Raw genomic sequence first — 18,451 nt, 5'->3', positions numbered from 1 at the left:
CTTAGTAGCTGAACCTCGGGTTACGTGTGGCACTACAGGCCCTGCCGATCCGGCGTCGACCCCCGCAGAGGTGTGAAAGGAGGAGCGAGTCTTCCTTCAGGCGGCGGCGGCGGCGCGGCGGCCCCTGCCCCCCGCGGCCCACCGCCCTTGAGCCGCCGCAGCTCTGAGGGGCGGGTAGGCGGCGCCAGGCCCGGCCCTGGGCCCGCCAAGCGAGGGACAAGGCGGGCAGCCGGCCCCGCCCGCGGGCGGGGGCACCGCGCGCCAGCGGGGCGCAGCGAGGCAGCGAGGCTCTGGCGGGCTCGCGGCTGCGCGGGGCGGGTCCTGCACACCGCCGCGGCGGGGCCGCCCAGGAAAGAGCGAGGGGGAGGAGGGAGACGAGCGCCCGGCGGCCGGCGAGGGGAGGCCGCGCCGCGCCGCGCCCGCGCTTCACCCATGTCTCAGGAAGGAGCCGCCAAGCTGCGCCTCAAGCCCAGGAAGGCGCCGCCAGACCGCCGCCGGGAGCCCAGCCCTGGCCAGGACCCCCCCGGGCGGCGCCAGTGAGTCCCGGAGCGGTGGGAGCGGGCTCCTGGAGGGAAGGAGGGCGAGGGCGAGCCAGCAAGTAGTCAGCAATCCCACCTACCAAGCAGAGGCTTCAAAAAGCTACTTGTCTTCTTTTGAGGGCTTGTAAAATTTATATCTAATTCCTCTTTATTGCAGCGTCACTCAGACTACTTGTATAAAATGCATCAGTAAGAAGTGGAAACACTGAAACTAGTATTCTGATATTGATAATTATTCTTTTCTTGAAATTGGCTTTGTACAGCTCTAATAGTATAAAAACCTTTTTATACTTGCTTTATAGTTAAACTTTTCTAATGGTTTCTCAAAAAAAGGATTAGATAGCATTGTTTACAAAGATCATCAATAATTTAAAATGGAACAGCCAAGTATACATAGGAACCAATGCAGTTGTCTTCCTCAGTGCAAACATTTAATGATTTCTGTACTCAGCAAGTGTCAAGTTCAGCCTTTGAAAAGTAAGGCCTACAATTAACTATTTCACTTGCGAGTGCAGACAGTAATACATGTATCTCATGTTAAAGTAGAAAGTAAGGCTTTTAGACATGCTTTTCAAACATCAGGTAACTTTTTTTGAAAGCTGTAATAGTTACTTAAAACTGTAAGAACAGATTTCTCTGCAGGATAAATAACTTCAATGTTCTAGTAAGAACGTGCTGTAGGCTGTATGGAGGTTGCCTTTGTAAACAAATAATATAATGAACAGCTAAACCATTTTTTTTCTCCCCACGTAGTCTTGCCTCTCCTTTAAACTGGGAGGAATCTGCATTTGTATACTTGCTCGAGTTGACAAATGCTTCTTTTTGCGTACCTGTTTATGGTTTGGCATGCCAGAATTGTCAAACGTAACTGACATTTTAGCAGGTATTGTGCTGCTCGATCACGAGAAAACAGGTAAAAATGCAGTTCTTAGTTGTACATAAGGCAGAGTTAAATGCATTTTCAATCACAAGATTATCTTGTACTCAGCCACATTAAAAAAAATAGAGTTGCAAAATTTCGCTACTAAATTGTGCTGAAAGAGGTTAATGGACTTAATGCACTGTCAGTTACAGGAATATCTTGCTKTTAGAAGTTTTGCCCTGATAAATCAAGGGTTAAGGATAGATGTACCTCAGTGTTGCAAGAGGTAAAGTTCAATTTTTAATCAAGTTAAAAGATGAACTTAATAACAATGCAGAGTATCTCTTTTCCTCTTGCCCACCCACAAACTGGTGGATTGTCTCTCTCTTTACAGGACATTGGCTGATAGATGGTCCCAATTTGAAAAAGATGACTTAAGTGAATGTGAAAAAACATGGATTTCATTACTGAAAGCTGTCARTCAAGATTTAAAATGCACAAATTGGCAAACAGTGCCCAGTTTTCCGGAGTTCTTTGGGAAGGTAGTGTGTGCTGTTATCTGTACTTTGTGTAGCGGTTAAAATACTGTTAGTCTGAACTATGATGTTCTCAGTTATGAGAAACAGGTTTTAAATGGATGTTTTCTGTTATTTAGTCACTACATATACTGGTGGGGCTTAACATGGTGTAACAGGTGGTGTAGAACAACTTGCTAGATTTTCCTCCATACACAGAGTGTGGCAAATTTAGTGCTTTAGAACACTTTTCTGACCCAGTGCAAGTATACTGACTGTTCATAAGGACTAGCTTTTGCTAGAGCAATGACACCGAGAAAGGCAAACTGTATCAGAGGTTAATTACACAATAACAAACGTAACAGTGGTTCATATTGTTAGGCAGTTTCACAACACACAAAAAAACCCAACAGTCCTCCTAGAAGAAATTTTTTTCCCCTCCAAATATCAAGAGCAAGCAGCAGCAAGCTTCACATTTTACTGCATTTTTATCCTTCTTAGCCTCTGTGGGACATACTAAGAGTATCCTATTAGCGTTTAATCAACTGTATTAATTTAGAATTGTTAAAGGAAAAAATAATATTGCAAAGCTCCAGGAGGAAGTTCTTAGTTGCATTACAAGCATTGGAGATGGATGTAAATATAAAATACCTTTTTTAATGCAGTTTAGCTTTCTCAGTTATATGTACTATGCCCAGTCTTGTTTTTGATACATGGACTGAACTGCATTTGTTTTGAAGACATTTTGTGAATGTTCTAGAGTTCTGAGGAACAGCATCGACAGCATTCAGAAGTCTTTAAAATTGGAATGAAAGACTTTCAATGGATATCATTCCCATCTTTTCACAAAGAAAAACATCTAAAACCAAAGGATCTTAGCCTGTCTCAGCTAACAGAAAGCCGAACTGACCATTTACGAAAAGAATATAGCCAAGTGGATGAACCAAAAAGTTTATTTTCTACAGCTGAGAAAACATGCCGTGTAACTATTAAAGATCAATCTAGAAATGTGGCTGGGAAGAACTCGAAAGGTATTTCAAAACTGGGTGTAAATCCTGAATCATCTAAACTCACTCAGCATAAATATTCTGCATACCACTTAGCCACGTTGCAAAGCTCTGCAGAAACTCTTGGCTTTCAACAGTACTGCAGAGAAACTATACAGAACAGCAAGGAAAACAGAAAAGAAAATAACAGCAGTGTATCCCAGTTACAAACATATCGAAGCAACGTTTCATCTGGTGAGGCCAGATCTATGCCTGCAGAGAGAAGCTCTCTTCTTGTCAGCATGCCTGGAACTGAAAGTTGCAAGGAAAAGACTGAAGATCGGAGTGAAGGGACTTTAACTCTTGACAGTTGTCCAATGTGTCTGATTCAATTTAGTGGAACGTAAGTTTTTGTCCTTTTTTTTTTTTTTTTTTTGAAATAAGAGTACACAGAAAACAAATGCTTGTAGTCACATTCTACACATACAAAACAATGAAAATCAGGGTAGGCAAAAGTCTTAAAGTGACACTTTTAAATGTTAGAATTGCCTACTTCTAATTAACCCTAAAAGTCTATGATTACTAAATTAAAACATTTCAAAAAAACCCCACTAAGTTTGAGTTCTCTGGTAAATCTTGCTAGTATATTTAGAATTAGCAGTTTAAAATACTTGAATATGAAAAGACTTTTGTGAAATCTGTATTATAATCCCAAAATCATTCTAAATCAACATTCTTGGTAGCTAAGAGCTGACTTTAGGGCTAGACAGGTTCATCTCATACCTGTCACATTCTCTTTAAGCTCTAGAGGTTAGTTACAGCTATAGCAGTGTAGCTGTTCAGCAAGTATCTGGATGCTTTTGGCCAAGCAACTGCGATCTTAATTCTAGATTTAGCTTTCCATGTTAGGGAAAGATGGAAGGAAGCCTATTTTCCTTATGCAAACCCTGATTAATATAACAAAGACAGACTTCAGTCATACACTGTTGTCAGACTGCCTTTACCAAAAAAAAAAAAAAAAAAACTTGCCTCAAAACCAAACAAAAAACCTCATGCAACTGATCATTTACTCTACAACAAGAACTGCATAAGTTTCCTGGCATTATACCTCTTAATAGCATCTCCTCTGTCATAGTTGCTGAAAACCAACACATGTTCTTGAACAAGCCCTGTAGCTGCAAGATACATGTCTGCAACATTTTCCTTCTCTGTGGTGCTGAACAAGGAGATAAAAAGATGGCATCATTAATTTTAACAAAACTGTGGACATTATGTCAAGAGAGTTGGACAGAAAAGCTCCATGTTCTCTTAAGCTCTGTGCTATTACTTACTCTGTACTGATTAGTAGTTTTATATTTAATAGAACCTGCTTTGCAAAAGGTTCTGTTATAATGGGAGGCAATGGAAGGCTCAAAATCACAAGAACAGCCCTCCTGAAATAAAAACATATACATACATACATACATACATATATATATATATATAGGAGCAAGCAAAGCAGAAATGTTAAAGCATCCATCCCTATCAGAGAACTCTCATTTCACATATTGTTAAGCCAGAGCTGAATGTGGAATAAGATAATGGTTTTGTGTCTTGTATCAACTCTTTTGTCTTAGATTATGAATGCGTAGACTGAAAATTGATTTTTAGATCACTAAGAGCAGGGCATTTCATGTATATAGGATCCTTAAAATCATGGTATTTTTAAACAAAAACTTGGCATCCATCATTTTAAAGAAAGCATTACATGTTCTAAGCATCACATAACAAGTGGCATTCAAACTCTCCAGCAGTATGTAGTAGAAAGCGTAAGAGGTTGTGATAGATTTTAAGTTATTTCTATGCTCAGAAATGTTATCTGTTAGGCTACTAGAACATTTGATTAGTTAGGTAATGAGAGCATAAATGTGAGGAACAGCATAAATTGACTTTGTTTCACACTGAATGAATTCTCTGTATTTGCAGACTGTCACAATTGGATATTGATGGTCATCTCGCTAGATGCTTGTCTGAAAGCACAGATGATGTAATGTGGTAAATCCAGAGGAACGAAGAGCAAAGTCACAAGGCCCAGGATGAACCTTTCTCAAAGGAAAAGGAAAAGTGCATCAAGGAAATATGTCCTTGTCTCAGACTTGCTTAAGGACTGCAAACCAAACCCATGGCTTCCAGAAAGAAGAGTGAAATACCATCTGCCTGCAGTTCATGATCCTTTTATTACAAATCCTTTCAAATATACACAATAGTTCTAGTTCTTAAGATGGATGTCCCAGAGACCCCCACAGAAATCACTTAGCATTTCTGGAATCTGGGTACCTTAGAAGAATGCACTGTTGTTAAGTCCCTGAAGAATCTATTTTGTCTCATGCACCTTAGCTGTTCTGAATCTAAAACTGTAGAAAGAAAGCAATTTAACAAAAGACAACTATTAATTAATCTAAACCAAAAGTTTACTTGTATTTTTCTCAACAGGTCATTTGAGAAAAAATTAAACACACTCACTCTAGCCTTGTATTTTTGATGAGYTTAATATCGAAATAAAACTTTGTAGTCTTTCAGTCTCTGAATGCACCTATGTTAAAGAAAACAGCCCAGACCAAATAAAGGGTGCCTTTTTTTTTGAAGCAGCATAGCTATATTAGTATCTTACTTTGTAAGTATTTAGTCAACATCCACTCCATTGATATGCCTAAAGTAACTAGGCTCCAGAAAGCAACATGTAATAAGAACACTTCCTGCCAGTTGCAGAAATGCAACTTTAGATTTTATATAGTCAATCAGCCAAAACAGGGTTTTTCCTTGTCCCTGCTCAAGTGGGAAGAACTGCTTATGCTTTTCCCTTACTAACCATCAGTGTTTCAGGGAAAAACAAAACCAAACAAAAAACTTAAGGTCTGTCTCATCTAGATATCTGAAGACTCATCTACAGTTTCCATAATGTCCTAATAGCAGCCGGTAAGCATTTTGTAGGCTTGAGAAAAGTAGCCTTCCCCATCACGGGCAATAAGTGATATTTAGTGATAGTCAGTAACAACAAATGGAAAGGAGGGAAGAAAAAAAACCCAAGTAGGTTGTTCACTTGCCCCAAGTGTTTACTTGCCCAGCTTACTGAACAAACTAGCTTATTCATGCAATACATCAAGTCTCGAGTCACAAGCTTAAAGTTCAAATTAATTTCTTTTCACAAAGCACTATATGCAAGAATGGCACAGCTGTGCATCTTTCAGCTCTTTTTTATAATTGCTTTCCTACAAAATGAAGAAAAGTGTAACTAAATAGATTAAATTTATAGTATTTGAATTGTTTTCTAGCATAATAAACTTTCGTCCTCTACCTCAAAAATATACGGTTCAGATGTGATCTAAAAACACAGAATAAACATTGAATACAGTATCAAAATAAGCAAGAATTCTGTAGATTTTTTTGTAATTTACAATGTCTCTCTTTAAAAAGTACAAGCTGGACACAGCTCAGTTTACTGATAAATAATAACAGTCAACTTTTTCATTAAAGTCTTTAATAGTTGTGCAAGAATATAAATGTTCTTAACTGTTATGGATTAGTTTACCATCTTCTGCACAATTAAAACTGGTCAGCAAAGATCCCAACTAATAATTATACAAAACTACAAGAACATATTTACCATTTTACAATCATTAAATTAGCTAGATTTTTTTATTTACTATCTTCAAATAAGACAACTATATATCATTACCAGATCCATTTGTAATATATTAGGATTTTTTTTTTCCAAACACATTTAATTACATCCTTCATCATCTTTTATTTATAAAAGAAGTACTTCATATAAAAGATTTCCCCTTCATCATGAACAGAGTATTTTTCATACACTTGCACATGAGCAAACAAACTTGTAACCAGAAACTATTTGGCAACACAGCAACATTGTAAATGCCTTATTTTTAAATAAATCAAGTATTCTTTAAAATACTTGTTTAGCAGTTATATTTTTGTTTCTCCCTCCCACCCAAACAAGATGTTTTGGCCACCTAGAAACAAGGTTAAAAAAAAAACAAGTAACTCTTCATCCTTCATTGTTTCCATGTCCCATGCCCCAGAACGTCAAAGGACAACATAATCTCTATTTCCATACATGAGCGGACTGATCTAACTATTCATTAGTTGTATAACCAGGAGATTTCATTTAAACACTGAAAGAGAAGATATTCAGGGTACACTAAGTAATTGCCAGAGGAAGGGGGAGGGGAGGGAAGTAATTTAAATTTTTCTGATTACATTTAAAAAGTGAGTAATTCCTTTACTAGGTAACAAGGTATCTAATGTCCAGGCATTTGAGGCAAGTATTTCTTACTGGTTAAATTATATAGTGCTGGTTAAAACACATCTTGCTCAATATAAAAAGCTGAAGTCCAACAGAGAGAAACCCACAAGTTAAATCTGAATGGGATTAATAGAACTAAGTAACCTCAGGTCTGTGTAATTGTGGCTAATGAGGACACAAAAATGTAGGTTATTAATCAAATGTTAATTTTAAACACAATGTCTTGGCAGTCTCATCCTAGCACCTCATGACTTGGATGTGAATCCAAAAGATGTCATGTTCAGCACCTAATGCAATGCTGTACCCTGAGAAAACCATATGTTAATGTAAATAAAGTGAGAATGTTGCAAATTTTCCTGCATTTTACACCAGATTAGGTAAGATGTCATGGCACAGGGTTTCTCATTTTTTCCTTCCCACACTTTTTCTAGACCTACAAGCCACACAATAGAGTTAACCAGAAACCTAGCAAAAAGAAATACTGCCTCTGCTGCTGTTACCTGTAGAGGCAGGTAAATCTTTATAAGCATCTGAAGTTTTAGATAGCAATGCACACTTACTAGTCTCCAAATGTAGTGACATGAGTTTTTCCAAGCTGATCAACTGTCAAACCTTTCTGATGTAATGTCCCCTTACCCTTCCCACCCTCCTCCCCCTAGTTTCCAGGGGAAGGGACTCAGTGGTTATCTTCCTTTTCACAAAATTTCTCAGATATTCAGTGCTTCTTCCATTAAAAAAAACTTACTACTTTGATGCAAAACATTTTACCAAAACATCCTAGTCTCTTATGTAGGATGATTAGTTATTAATATACACTAAGTATTTTCAAGCAGACAGTTTATTGTAAGTAGGAGATGTGCTTTATCAGGAAAGTGTATTTTATGTTATGGATATTCTAGATGTATTATTTAAACTTTAAGGCTCTATTATGCTTTTGCCCTATTTCTGAATATTTGTACTGTTGATAAAAAATACTTTTCAAAAATCTAATATACAACAAAAACCATCATTGTAGGTGTAGGCACTGCTTAAGTATTTCAGAAATCCTTTGTGTGCAAATTTAGGTTTTTTCAATCTATATCTTTTGGTATTTTGGAGTTTAAAACAACAGATTCTGGAATTGATACTGTAAATTCTAATTTTGAGTTAATATTGCTGAGTTACTCTGCATTTCAAATTCTATAAAGATGCAAATGAACATTACGTTGCAGCTATGTACTGTATGTTTCATACGTAAATGGTTACTTAATATTAACAAGCAGAACTTACCCAGTTTAAGAACGTTCCAAATATGTAATAATTCTTCAATGCAGTTTATCCATTTAGGCACTTAAATACTGTACCCAAATTTATGTGTTGATTGCTAATAAAACACAACTCCTTTTAAATTATCTGAGACGTTTAGACAGGTACCACTTGTGAAAAAAAGGCATCAAAAATAAACTTCAACACCACCGTAATACATTTTATTCTTCAGGATGTTACACACTAATATTCTTCAATTGGTAGCTCATTGCATCAAATGTTTGTAGAAAGTGTGCAGATCTCAAAGTCATTCAGAATCTCTTTTTCCAGGGATGCAATGAATGTTTTGATTCTTCATGAAACAGGCACTAAATGCAAATTCCTTCATTAATGAAGCCAGTTTTGTCAGTGCCCAGAACTTAAGAACCACTATGTAGCGGAAGATGCTCACCAAAATCATTAATCTCCTCTTTCACTTTCAGCAGCAATTTTTTTTTTTTTTTTTTTTTTTTACAGAAAAGGAGCAAAATCATACAAAACAGGAAAAATATATATATATATATATATATATATTTTTTTTTTTTTTTTTTTTTTAAAAATCATTGGTCTCCATCCAAAAAATCTTACAGTTCCCCAGCCTCACATGCATATACTGTAGTTAAGAATAAGTTTAAAAGTCATTCACATTGTCCACACTGAAGATGACACTCCTTCATACTGTTTCTTCTGTTGACAGCAACAGTGGATTAATATATTCAAATCCTTCAAATTCTGACTGATCTATTCGTTTTATTATATCTCTGAAAAATAAAGAGAAATATTGATTTACTGTTATCAGTTAGAACTATTATTTACAGTGCTGTACTTTTTTCAAATAATAACAGAATACCTTACAAAAGTTTATGTATGCAAAGTGGTACAGAAGCAGTAAGAACCATAGCAGAAACTCTCTGAACATACAAATAGTTTATACTAATGTCTCATCCCAATAGCTAAAGCAATATAACAGGAAATTCTGAGACACCTCCTAGAAAGTTTCTCCTACTCTTCCAGATAGCTAACTGCTTACTTATAGCTCCCCCCCCCACAAAGAAACATAGGACGACTAAAGCTTTAGAATTACAATTTACATGTGAGAAAAGGGTCATTTTGCTGTTAGCAAAGGCTGCTAGTGTTATATATATAAGATCCATACTGTGAAAGAGTCACAAAGGAACAAAGCTTATTGCTTTTTAAACAGGAACTATTATTGTATGCTCTGGAGACCAAATGAAAASAGTTACAGATTAAGGCATATAAAAGAGACAAGATTCTTTAGAACTTCTTTTGAGATATGTTGTTCATATAGTTTCCCATTATAGGTGCACATGCAGTTGGTACTTAATTTGTTGCCAAGAAAAATCTAYGAAGCATGAATATGACTTGCCATTCTTTGGTTTCTACATAGAAACCTAACTTGAAATACATCGCGCTGGTCTCCATTCAGCTATTCACTTCACTTATTCTGGATTCTTGAGAAACAGAGAATGCAGGGTAGGTTGTAAAATAGAGACTTATGGTATACAGGTAACACTAGTTAAAAATTCAAGCTTGAGCACCTTGTCACATGAATATCCACAATGAAATGTCCCTACACATACTCACTTGAGAGTGAACACCTGCTAGCCCAAGTGAAAAACCCCGTGACAATAAATTTATTGCCACTGGGGTAGACTCTACTTAATTGGATTGCTAATTACAGGCTTCATTTTTACAATCACAAATTTAATCAACATAGCATTTATTTGTACAAATCAAAATCCCCAGACAAACTAGCTAATCTTTAGTCTCTTTCCTCCCTGGGGGCTGGACAGGACTTTGCAAAGGAAGCTTTGAGATTACGTTGACTGTCTTTCAGAGCAGTTTAGCTTTGTTGTGCAGTAACCATGGAAGGGACACAACTAATAAAACCCAAGTTGGAATGTGAAAGTCTTGTGTCTTTAATTATGAAAGTCATTTGATAAAATGAAACAGTCTGTCTGCAAAGATGGTATGCCACTATATTTCATGCAGCCCTTCAAAGAGTATCTAAGAACTCAGACACAATAAGTCTATTATTAATACCTCCATTACAAAAAAAATACTTCAGAACCAGCTTTATAAAGCATCTGATTAGTCCAAATGAGTTATTCTAGAACATATTTAATCAGCCCCTCTACAGACTTCAGTTAAAGTTGTGAATAATGAAAGACTGCAAATTTAACATATGTTTTCTTCAAACAAATCTAGTGAACAAGACAAAAGGCTAGAAATATTTGGAAAAAAATACATTATAGTCTTCAGCACAGGGCATCTAGTCCGATACGGGGGGGGGAGGGGGTGGGGGGGGGGAGGGGAGGGAAGAGAGAAGAACCACATACAATGAAAAAAATTTGAGTGTATAAAGCGAAAGCAAAGCTTTCCTGCTCTTCCACAATAAAGCTCACCTAGCAGTTCTAGCTGCACCAGTATCAGTCTTAGATTTGAAATAAACACCAAGTCTTCTTTCATTCACAAAACATTCAAAACAACTTTTTAAAAAGATCACTAGAAAAAAAAGGTAGGAGTATAACATGCACTACTATCCCCTTTCATGAGAAACCTGAGAAACCATATTTTAACATTTTTTAAAAGGTGCATTTTAAGTCCCATCTGGCATTTGTCCAAGTCTTGAAAGAAAAATGCAGCTTGGAAAAAAGAATAGAAGAGATACAAGCTTTTGCATTCCTCAGCAATTACATACTGATTCTCACCAAGATACCATTTGAAACACTCTCCCCTCATTTTCCACAGCGCATTTACTATCAGACATATGCTAGATCTTTCCAGACAAATGGAGACAAGACTTTTTCTCTCAAATTTTTTGCCTGTTGCACAGAGCTTCCCCTTATTTTTCCCAACTGAAGTTCAAGCTTCCAACTTCAACTTTTTAGCCCTCAGTATTACCCCCCTTCACTCCCCCAAGCTTTGTACAGTTAGGCTTTCAAGCTAAGTGTCCCACCTAACCACTGAAACACAGTCTGTCTTCTCATACACCATCTTGTGTTACAAACTGCTTTATTCTTCTGCATACCACATTCACTTCTCAAATTCCTTTATTAAACTATACTTTTACTTGTTGCAAAAATTTCCATAGCACATTTTAATAGTACCCTTTTCTAAGATTCTTCTGCTATCTCAAGTTTATTCTAAGACATGAGAAATTGTGTCACAATTGTCTTTTTCTTAATGCAGAAATGCAAACTCCCTGGGTTAGGAATCAAGTTTTCCTCTCCTCACACAGCACCAAGCACATACTCAGCAATAAATCAATACTCTCCTCTGATCATTTATTAGGTTACTAGGCAGTCCTCTAATACATAAAAATATAAGTTATGCAAAATGTCAGTTATTTAAAGAAACAGAATTCTTTAACTTCACCATGATCTAATGCTGAGTACATACTTTCTTCTTAGAAAACTGTAAATAGTTTTGAAATTTGTAAATATTTCTTAACATGCAAATACATTTGGAAGAAAGAAAAGCATACTCATCATCCGGGGTTAGTTGCACAGGTTCGCTGGTGAACTGTGTATCAAAGTTATCCAAACCATAATCATCTGTGATCTGTGGCTGAAATGGAGGGGTTGCTTGCTTCTTTTCCAGCTAAGAAGAATTATAATTGGAGAGAGAAAAATAAAGTATTGAATATTTACTAAATCTAAAAACAACATAGTCTCTAGATTACCTACACACCTAAGTCACTATAAAACACATTAAATAACATTAACATTAAAATTTAGTCAAGTAGATTTTGACACTAAATGGTATACCATCACCCTGTTTATATTTTAAATACAAAAACTGGAAAAAATCATCAGAATTTAATAAAATTTAATTTTGAGTATAGAAAAAACTGTTTCCCAAGTCTCTCACCATGTAAATTAAGAAAAGCATTGTTGCTATATAAATCTAGGTCAGTTTTTAAACTGAGAACATATTCTAAAAACTTTCCACTCTGAAGTTCCCCTCTTGCATGGTGACCTCTCAGAAAAGATGAGCTGCATGTAAATCAACCTATGTTAATTCAGTATAACCAGACTTATTTATTCGCTAATATGATTGTAGCACAGAACAAAGCAGTAAGCATTATTTACTAATGCCCTCAATGACTAGCCAAAGGGGTAAGCAGTCACTAAAAGCAAGTAATGCTAAACAATAATATAGCTGAAACAGCCCAGACATACTCATTAAAATGTAATATCAACATATTTACATAAAAGTATTTCCTGCTAAAGGAGCTGGAAACCAACATTCATCTTCCAAACCACAAAAAGTCAATAAAACACAGGGAACATTTTTTGACTCGTAATTCTGTTCTACTCATTAAGAACCTTCTCTGATCTGCAGCTACCAATAGCATCTTCAATAAGTCTGTTGTTTTACGATTAAGAGAAATTCCTGCTAGTCTCCAGAGTTATCAGAGCCCTGTTATCACAAGCCTGAGTTATATACGAGGTGATAAGTTAAATGAAATCATCTGCTTGAATCTTTACCCACGGCAGTTCAAAAAGGCTCAGGAAGAACATCTCTTTTAGCTTGCTTCAGAGTAGTCCTAGTACCCGGACTAGTGGCAGGGGGAGGAGGGAAATCATAGATGAATTAAGTTTTGGAAGGAAATGGAAGTACATGCAATTGATCTGGCTGACCTACTGGTTCACAAAACCAGTTAGCTCAATCACATTTTACCATAAATGACAAATACTACTACTGTGTTGTCTACACATACTACTTCTACTGTATTACTGAGTCTGCTGGTTAAAATATTATAGAAAAAGCATCTTAAATTTTAAGGAATCAATGGAATTTCCAAAGGACTGACTGAATTATTCTACTGGATTTGTACTCCTCATGTTTTTCCTGAAGTTATTCTGCACCACTCACATTTGTGATTTGAATTCTCTTGATTATGACTTGAAATTTCACACTGTACCCTAAAACAAACACTAACAAAACCTCAAGAATTCTCTTCTGCATTGCAACGGGGGGGGGGRGGGGGGGGGAGGGGAAATCAACAAAAGATGAACAGTACTGCTTAACATCAAAGGCAGAAATTTAAATAATAAAAACTTGAGGTGAACTGAACTACACTAGATGTAAGCAAGCAGAAGCTAATGTTTCAAACACTTTTTAGTATAACTAAAATTCAAAGCATTGATATACCAAAGAGAGGTATATCACTTAACTTCTTCATATGATTTTAGTTAGATATGTCCTACAAATGTCTGCATGTTTTATAGAAAGATGACTGATCAAGTACTAATGTCCACAGCTGTCAATATGCTATGGGCATATGTTACACTAAAAAAAATGTAATTCAGGAATGCAACATTACAAAGGTAAAAAGGAGAACATTAAGTATTAGAGGAAAAAAAACACATACGGAAAAGTGTTACACTTTCTAAAATGCAATCTGTACCTTTATATGTCTTAATGCTTCACTAGTCAGAAACAGTGGAATAACCAAAATGTCCATATACTGTAGTAAGTAAACTGGGATGAAAAAGATATCGGAACTAATACCAACGAAGAACATCTTTCATACCCAACAGATGATCATCACATCTACATATAAATGATGACAGGCATGAAACACTAAGACCAGCCATGAAGAAGTTACTTCAATAAATAAAACATGATCATATTTATTAAGTACAAAATAAGGAAGCGTTATACACTGAAGACTAAAATTTGCTCAGAAATTGACATTAAGATTACAAGTAACTGATTAAGTTTTTTCCTAAAAGCTCTAAGTTTACTTGGCATTGCACTGTCATTTGGAAGTTGCCTGAGAAAACTTATTATTTATATTTTATTTTTTTTAAAGAAGTCACTATAATGACTTTGAATCCTGACATGGATCGAACTGAAATTAGTAGTTTAGAAATAAGCAATTCTGAATTCTACTATCAGCTTTCCTAAATCCTATGCAACACTAACTAAAAATACTTCCAGAGTTCTCATATCCAACATCCTACGTCTTTTCTACCTCCTCTCCCATGATTACATGTCCACCTCCTACAATACTCTCAGTTCCTACTAGGGACTCCTGGTTTGTCTGGGCAAGGCTAGTCCAGAAATACATGGCTATTGACTCTCAGCCAATACAAGTGTCCTGATCAGAGTTGCTTTTGAGAGASAGAACAGGTAAAAGCTTAATTCCTCCTGTCTTTCCTCACTAGGGAACTAATTTGGTTCCATCTTGTCCACTACGATGCTTGTTTTCACAGAAAACACAACGTAGTATCTTTGAAATCCATATGCCTATCAAAATAAGCAAAAACTGATGAAAAGGGTCAAAACTTACTTGTGTCATAATTGGCAAATGAATAATATGTTTAAGTCCCTTCTCYTGCATAATTACATTAAAAATACTATTGCTCTAACATAAGCAGTTGACAGAGATCCAATAGATCAGGTGGAACTTCTATCTGAAAGTGTGTTTTAATGTAGTTGAGGCTAGCTTTAGCCTATACAAAACCATAAAAGTTTTATCAGTTTTCCTTTCCTAACCCTTACTTTTTGTTTAAAGAGCTCTACACAGAAAACTTAGAAGGTATCTAAGTTTTAGAAGGTATCACAGAAAGTGTAGTTCCCAAATACATACACTATATATATATATATATATACACACACACACACACTTACATATACACAATACAGTAAAACATGTACATTGATACAGCAAAAGCCAAGAAGTACATATTGCCTGGTTTGAATAGGATATCTTGCTAACTGAAAAAAATTAATCAAAAATTTCAATTAACCTTTTGAAGGTTTTGATTAAAGAATTATAAAGAGCTCAATCCTACAAACCAACTGGCTTATACATTTTCTTTCTTATTTGTGAAATACTCCCAGATGTAAACACTATGATCTGGAGGATCAGACACAATTGCAACACACTCATCTGAAGAGATATTAGAATTACCTGGAAAATTCTCCTTCCTCTCCAGGATCTGTTTTGATTCTTCATTTTTTAAATATTTGATGTACTCCCTTATTTTTTTAGGCCCAGACTCTATCATTTCTTGTTAGCCACACATCACAGAGAAAACATAGTTTCATTAGAAACACAATTCCAAAAATATAACCAGGTTGCTAGTTACAAAGAAAGGCATACCAAATGATTAAACTGGCAATTAAATGTACCATCCCAATGAAGATGCTAGCATATAATGCTTCATAATTTATTTTTTTAATAAACTACATTTTCACTTTAGCACATTCATATATGCTAGTAGATTTAGTGTATTTTGTAAAAAGTACACAATTCTTGCAGCAAAACTTTTAAAAGTTGTTAATAAACATGAAAGGAAAATTGAAATTTATAATTTGTCCCCAAATTGTCAAATTAACCATAACTATGTTAAAAAGAGCTGTGAAAATACATGGTTTTATGTTATATTTCTTATGACCATCTAAAATGCTAGTTCTGCAAAAAGTCTGCACAACTGGAATTCATACAAAGCTCCTCTAATTTAAGGAGGCTGTGACTATGTCACAGAACCTCAGAACACACATCTAAAAATGGATCATGTCATCACCTTGTTAAGAGAAGAAAATGATTGGAAAGACTGATACAAGGTAAGACAATGCAAAAACAAATCTGTGAGAATCCTGTTTTCTTTTCTTTTTTTCTTTTTTTTTTTTTTTTTTTTTGAGTTGGTACATATATCTTAACATCTTTTTTCAATAATGCCAGCTTTACTGTTTTCAGTGTGGAATTTTCAGGATATATTCTTTGCTTTGAAGGTTGTTTGAAATGGTACTCACGTAAGAAGTTGCTAGTGTTTTATATGATTCAGTTAGCAACTTGTTTTTCCCATTTAACATTACTGAATTAAAACTATGTTTTCTCCTTAGTGAAACAAGATAAATAAATCTAGGTTTCCAACACTAAAATGCTYAACATTACTGTGTGTCCTTTTTGTTCAAAAGATCACCTAACTAGAAATTATAGGACCTTAAACAAGATCAGTGTCCTACTGCTACAGGCTTTGTAAAAATATACAAGGAGCTTCTCACAGGGCTGTATCATAATAGGGGTGCAAAACTTGCATGGATCCCCTTGCAAAGGAAGGGTGGGGGATATGTTGGGGCAGAATTGAAAGAGACATACCAAATGGAAGGATAACTGCAAATTCCAAGTAGCGTAATCGCTCACAGGCATCTGTGAATGCATTGCATAACTTATGACAGGTGATGTTCCTATTCCTGCAAGAGGGAATCCTTTGCTCAGATCATTAAGGGACAAAGATTCCATAACACCAGTTTATTCTTCTCCCTTCCCTCCTCCTTCTGCATGCAAAAAATTCAGTAGTGTGGCTTAAGGATATGAACACAGAATCCCAATCAGAATGTTTGTGTAACAGAGTTTACAGTCAAATAATGATGATATTCAAAACTTCTAGGTCGGTTATACACCATTTCACAAATATTTGCCTCTGCAAAATTAAGAATTTAGTCTTCACTGCTATCAGTAAGTCAGGCAGCCTAATCTCTAAGCTTAGTAAATTCAACATGAAGATCTTTATGAAATTCACTGAAAATTCTGTATAAAATTTAAAACTTTCCAGTGCAAAACTGTGTGTTCATGTATAGGCAAACAAAATGTTTTGGAGGAAAGTGAGGATAAGACTTTATCTTGTGTTACATAACTTAATCACCAGTAAAAAAAGAAAAAAAAATCCTTATGGTAATGAAATGCATGCAGTTCATTTAAGAATAAATTGCCTAGTTATTTCAGAATGAAATTCTGGTTAAATAAATTCTTCCTGCCTTCTCTGAATTGCATTTTTTTTTTAAATCATATGAGGTATACTCTCTACTTACATTCCCTGTTACAGTAAGGAGTTTACTACCACAGAAGTTCATACTTAAAAACTGTGGTTAAAATACAGAACATGCCAGATAGTTCAAAAATATAGTCAAAAAACTAAACAACTATGCAAACTATATCAATACTCATGCTACAGGGCATAAAATTGACCACTACATGAATCATAAGGAAATCAGTTATCCCTATGAGAAACATTGTAGGCTATGAGCATTTGGAACCATTTTTACCTTCCTCTGAAGCTTCTGGTATTGGCATTGACAGAGACAGGCTACCAGACTTGATCATTATTCTGATCTGTTATGGCCTACGTAGTATATACAGTTTGGATTAGCCTTGCTGGCCACTGGAGGTCACCGTTCCTCTAGAGAAATATCAGATAAAAAATCAACATTCAAAACTCCCTTTGGAAGAGACCTAATGACACTGATGGAAAAATCAAAAATTTTGTCTCATGCAAAAAATCCTCAGTGACAATATTAAATGACAAAGTGATAAGACTGTTTCAATACATGGGTTTGTATGGAGATTGAAACTTCTTAAGTAGTTCTGGTTTCACAGTAATATTTCACTAGACATAAATCTAATAATTAAACTACACCAATCAGGCTATTAGCCAACCACTAAATGTCTTCTGCTAGGGAAGAAGTAGATAGTCTTGTCTTTGACTGCTTCACCACCCTTTGAAATACTAGATGCTAGACAGTATTTAGTACCAGCTGTAATTCTTAACTTTCCAAAATAGCTGTTGGTATCTGCTCATGCAAAAGCAAAGCCCAATTTTGTATTCATTATTATTAAGTTGCCAGTAAGATGAAGTCAGTTTTAAAGAAATGGTAGCTCTGCAGTTTGTGCATACCCCTCCCCAATATTCAAAAAATTTAACATATTCTTTAGGTTTCCGTTCATTTTCTGTACTACAAAGAGCAATTCCCAGCCTTTCTCTAGATTTGAGTCAAATATGGTAAACTAATGCATACTAACAACACAATAAGTCTCCTATGGATACACATTTAAAAAAAAAAAAAAAAAAACTTCCTATCTGGATGTCTATGTCAACAAGTTATAATACGTAGTTTATCAGAAGTACTAACTTTTCTGTTAG

The 18,451-nt window shown here is 35.7% G+C and overlaps 2 protein-coding genes across 5 annotated transcripts in view; one reads left to right on the top strand and one right to left on the bottom strand.

Annotated features, from left to right (window-relative positions):
• The first annotated feature begins 304 nt into the window (after positions 1-304).
• Positions 305-6,851, top strand: FAAP20 (FA core complex associated protein 20). Its single transcript, XM_085307150.1, has 4 exons — positions 305-536; positions 1,796-1,943; positions 2,677-3,305; positions 4,868-6,851. The coding sequence occupies exons 1-4, from the start codon at positions 433-435 to the stop codon at positions 4,938-4,940; spliced, it is 954 nt and encodes a 317-aa protein (XP_085163276.1). The 5' UTR covers positions 305-432; the 3' UTR covers positions 4,941-6,851.
• A 2,156-nt stretch (positions 6,852-9,007) lies between these two features.
• PRKCZ (protein kinase C zeta) overlaps positions 9,008-18,451 on the bottom strand; it is a 60,011-nt gene continuing 50,567 nt past the window's right edge. For 3 of the 4 annotated variants that reach the window (XM_085307146.1, XM_085307147.1, XM_085307145.1), the window contains exons 18-19: positions 11,998-12,113; positions 9,008-9,250 (exon numbers count right to left, since the gene is read on the bottom strand). In XM_085307146.1, the coding sequence (XP_085163272.1) occupies positions 9,163-9,250; positions 11,998-12,113 (204 nt within the window). In that variant the 3' untranslated portion in view covers positions 9,008-9,162. Of the gene's footprint in view, positions 9,251-11,997; positions 12,114-16,629; positions 16,725-18,451 lie in introns of those variants that run through there. The other variant, XR_014896129.1, reaches the window with a different exon arrangement.

Source organism: Rhea americana, unplaced genomic scaffold (assembly GCF_003343005.1).
Source record: "Rhea americana isolate MKP2758 unplaced genomic scaffold, rheAme1 scaffold_254, whole genome shotgun sequence".
In the NCBI taxonomy this organism is placed as follows: domain Eukaryota; kingdom Metazoa; phylum Chordata; class Aves; order Rheiformes; family Rheidae; genus Rhea; species Rhea americana.
Note: the sequence above shows the minus strand (reverse complement) of the source record. Positions and strands in the feature narration are given on the sequence as shown.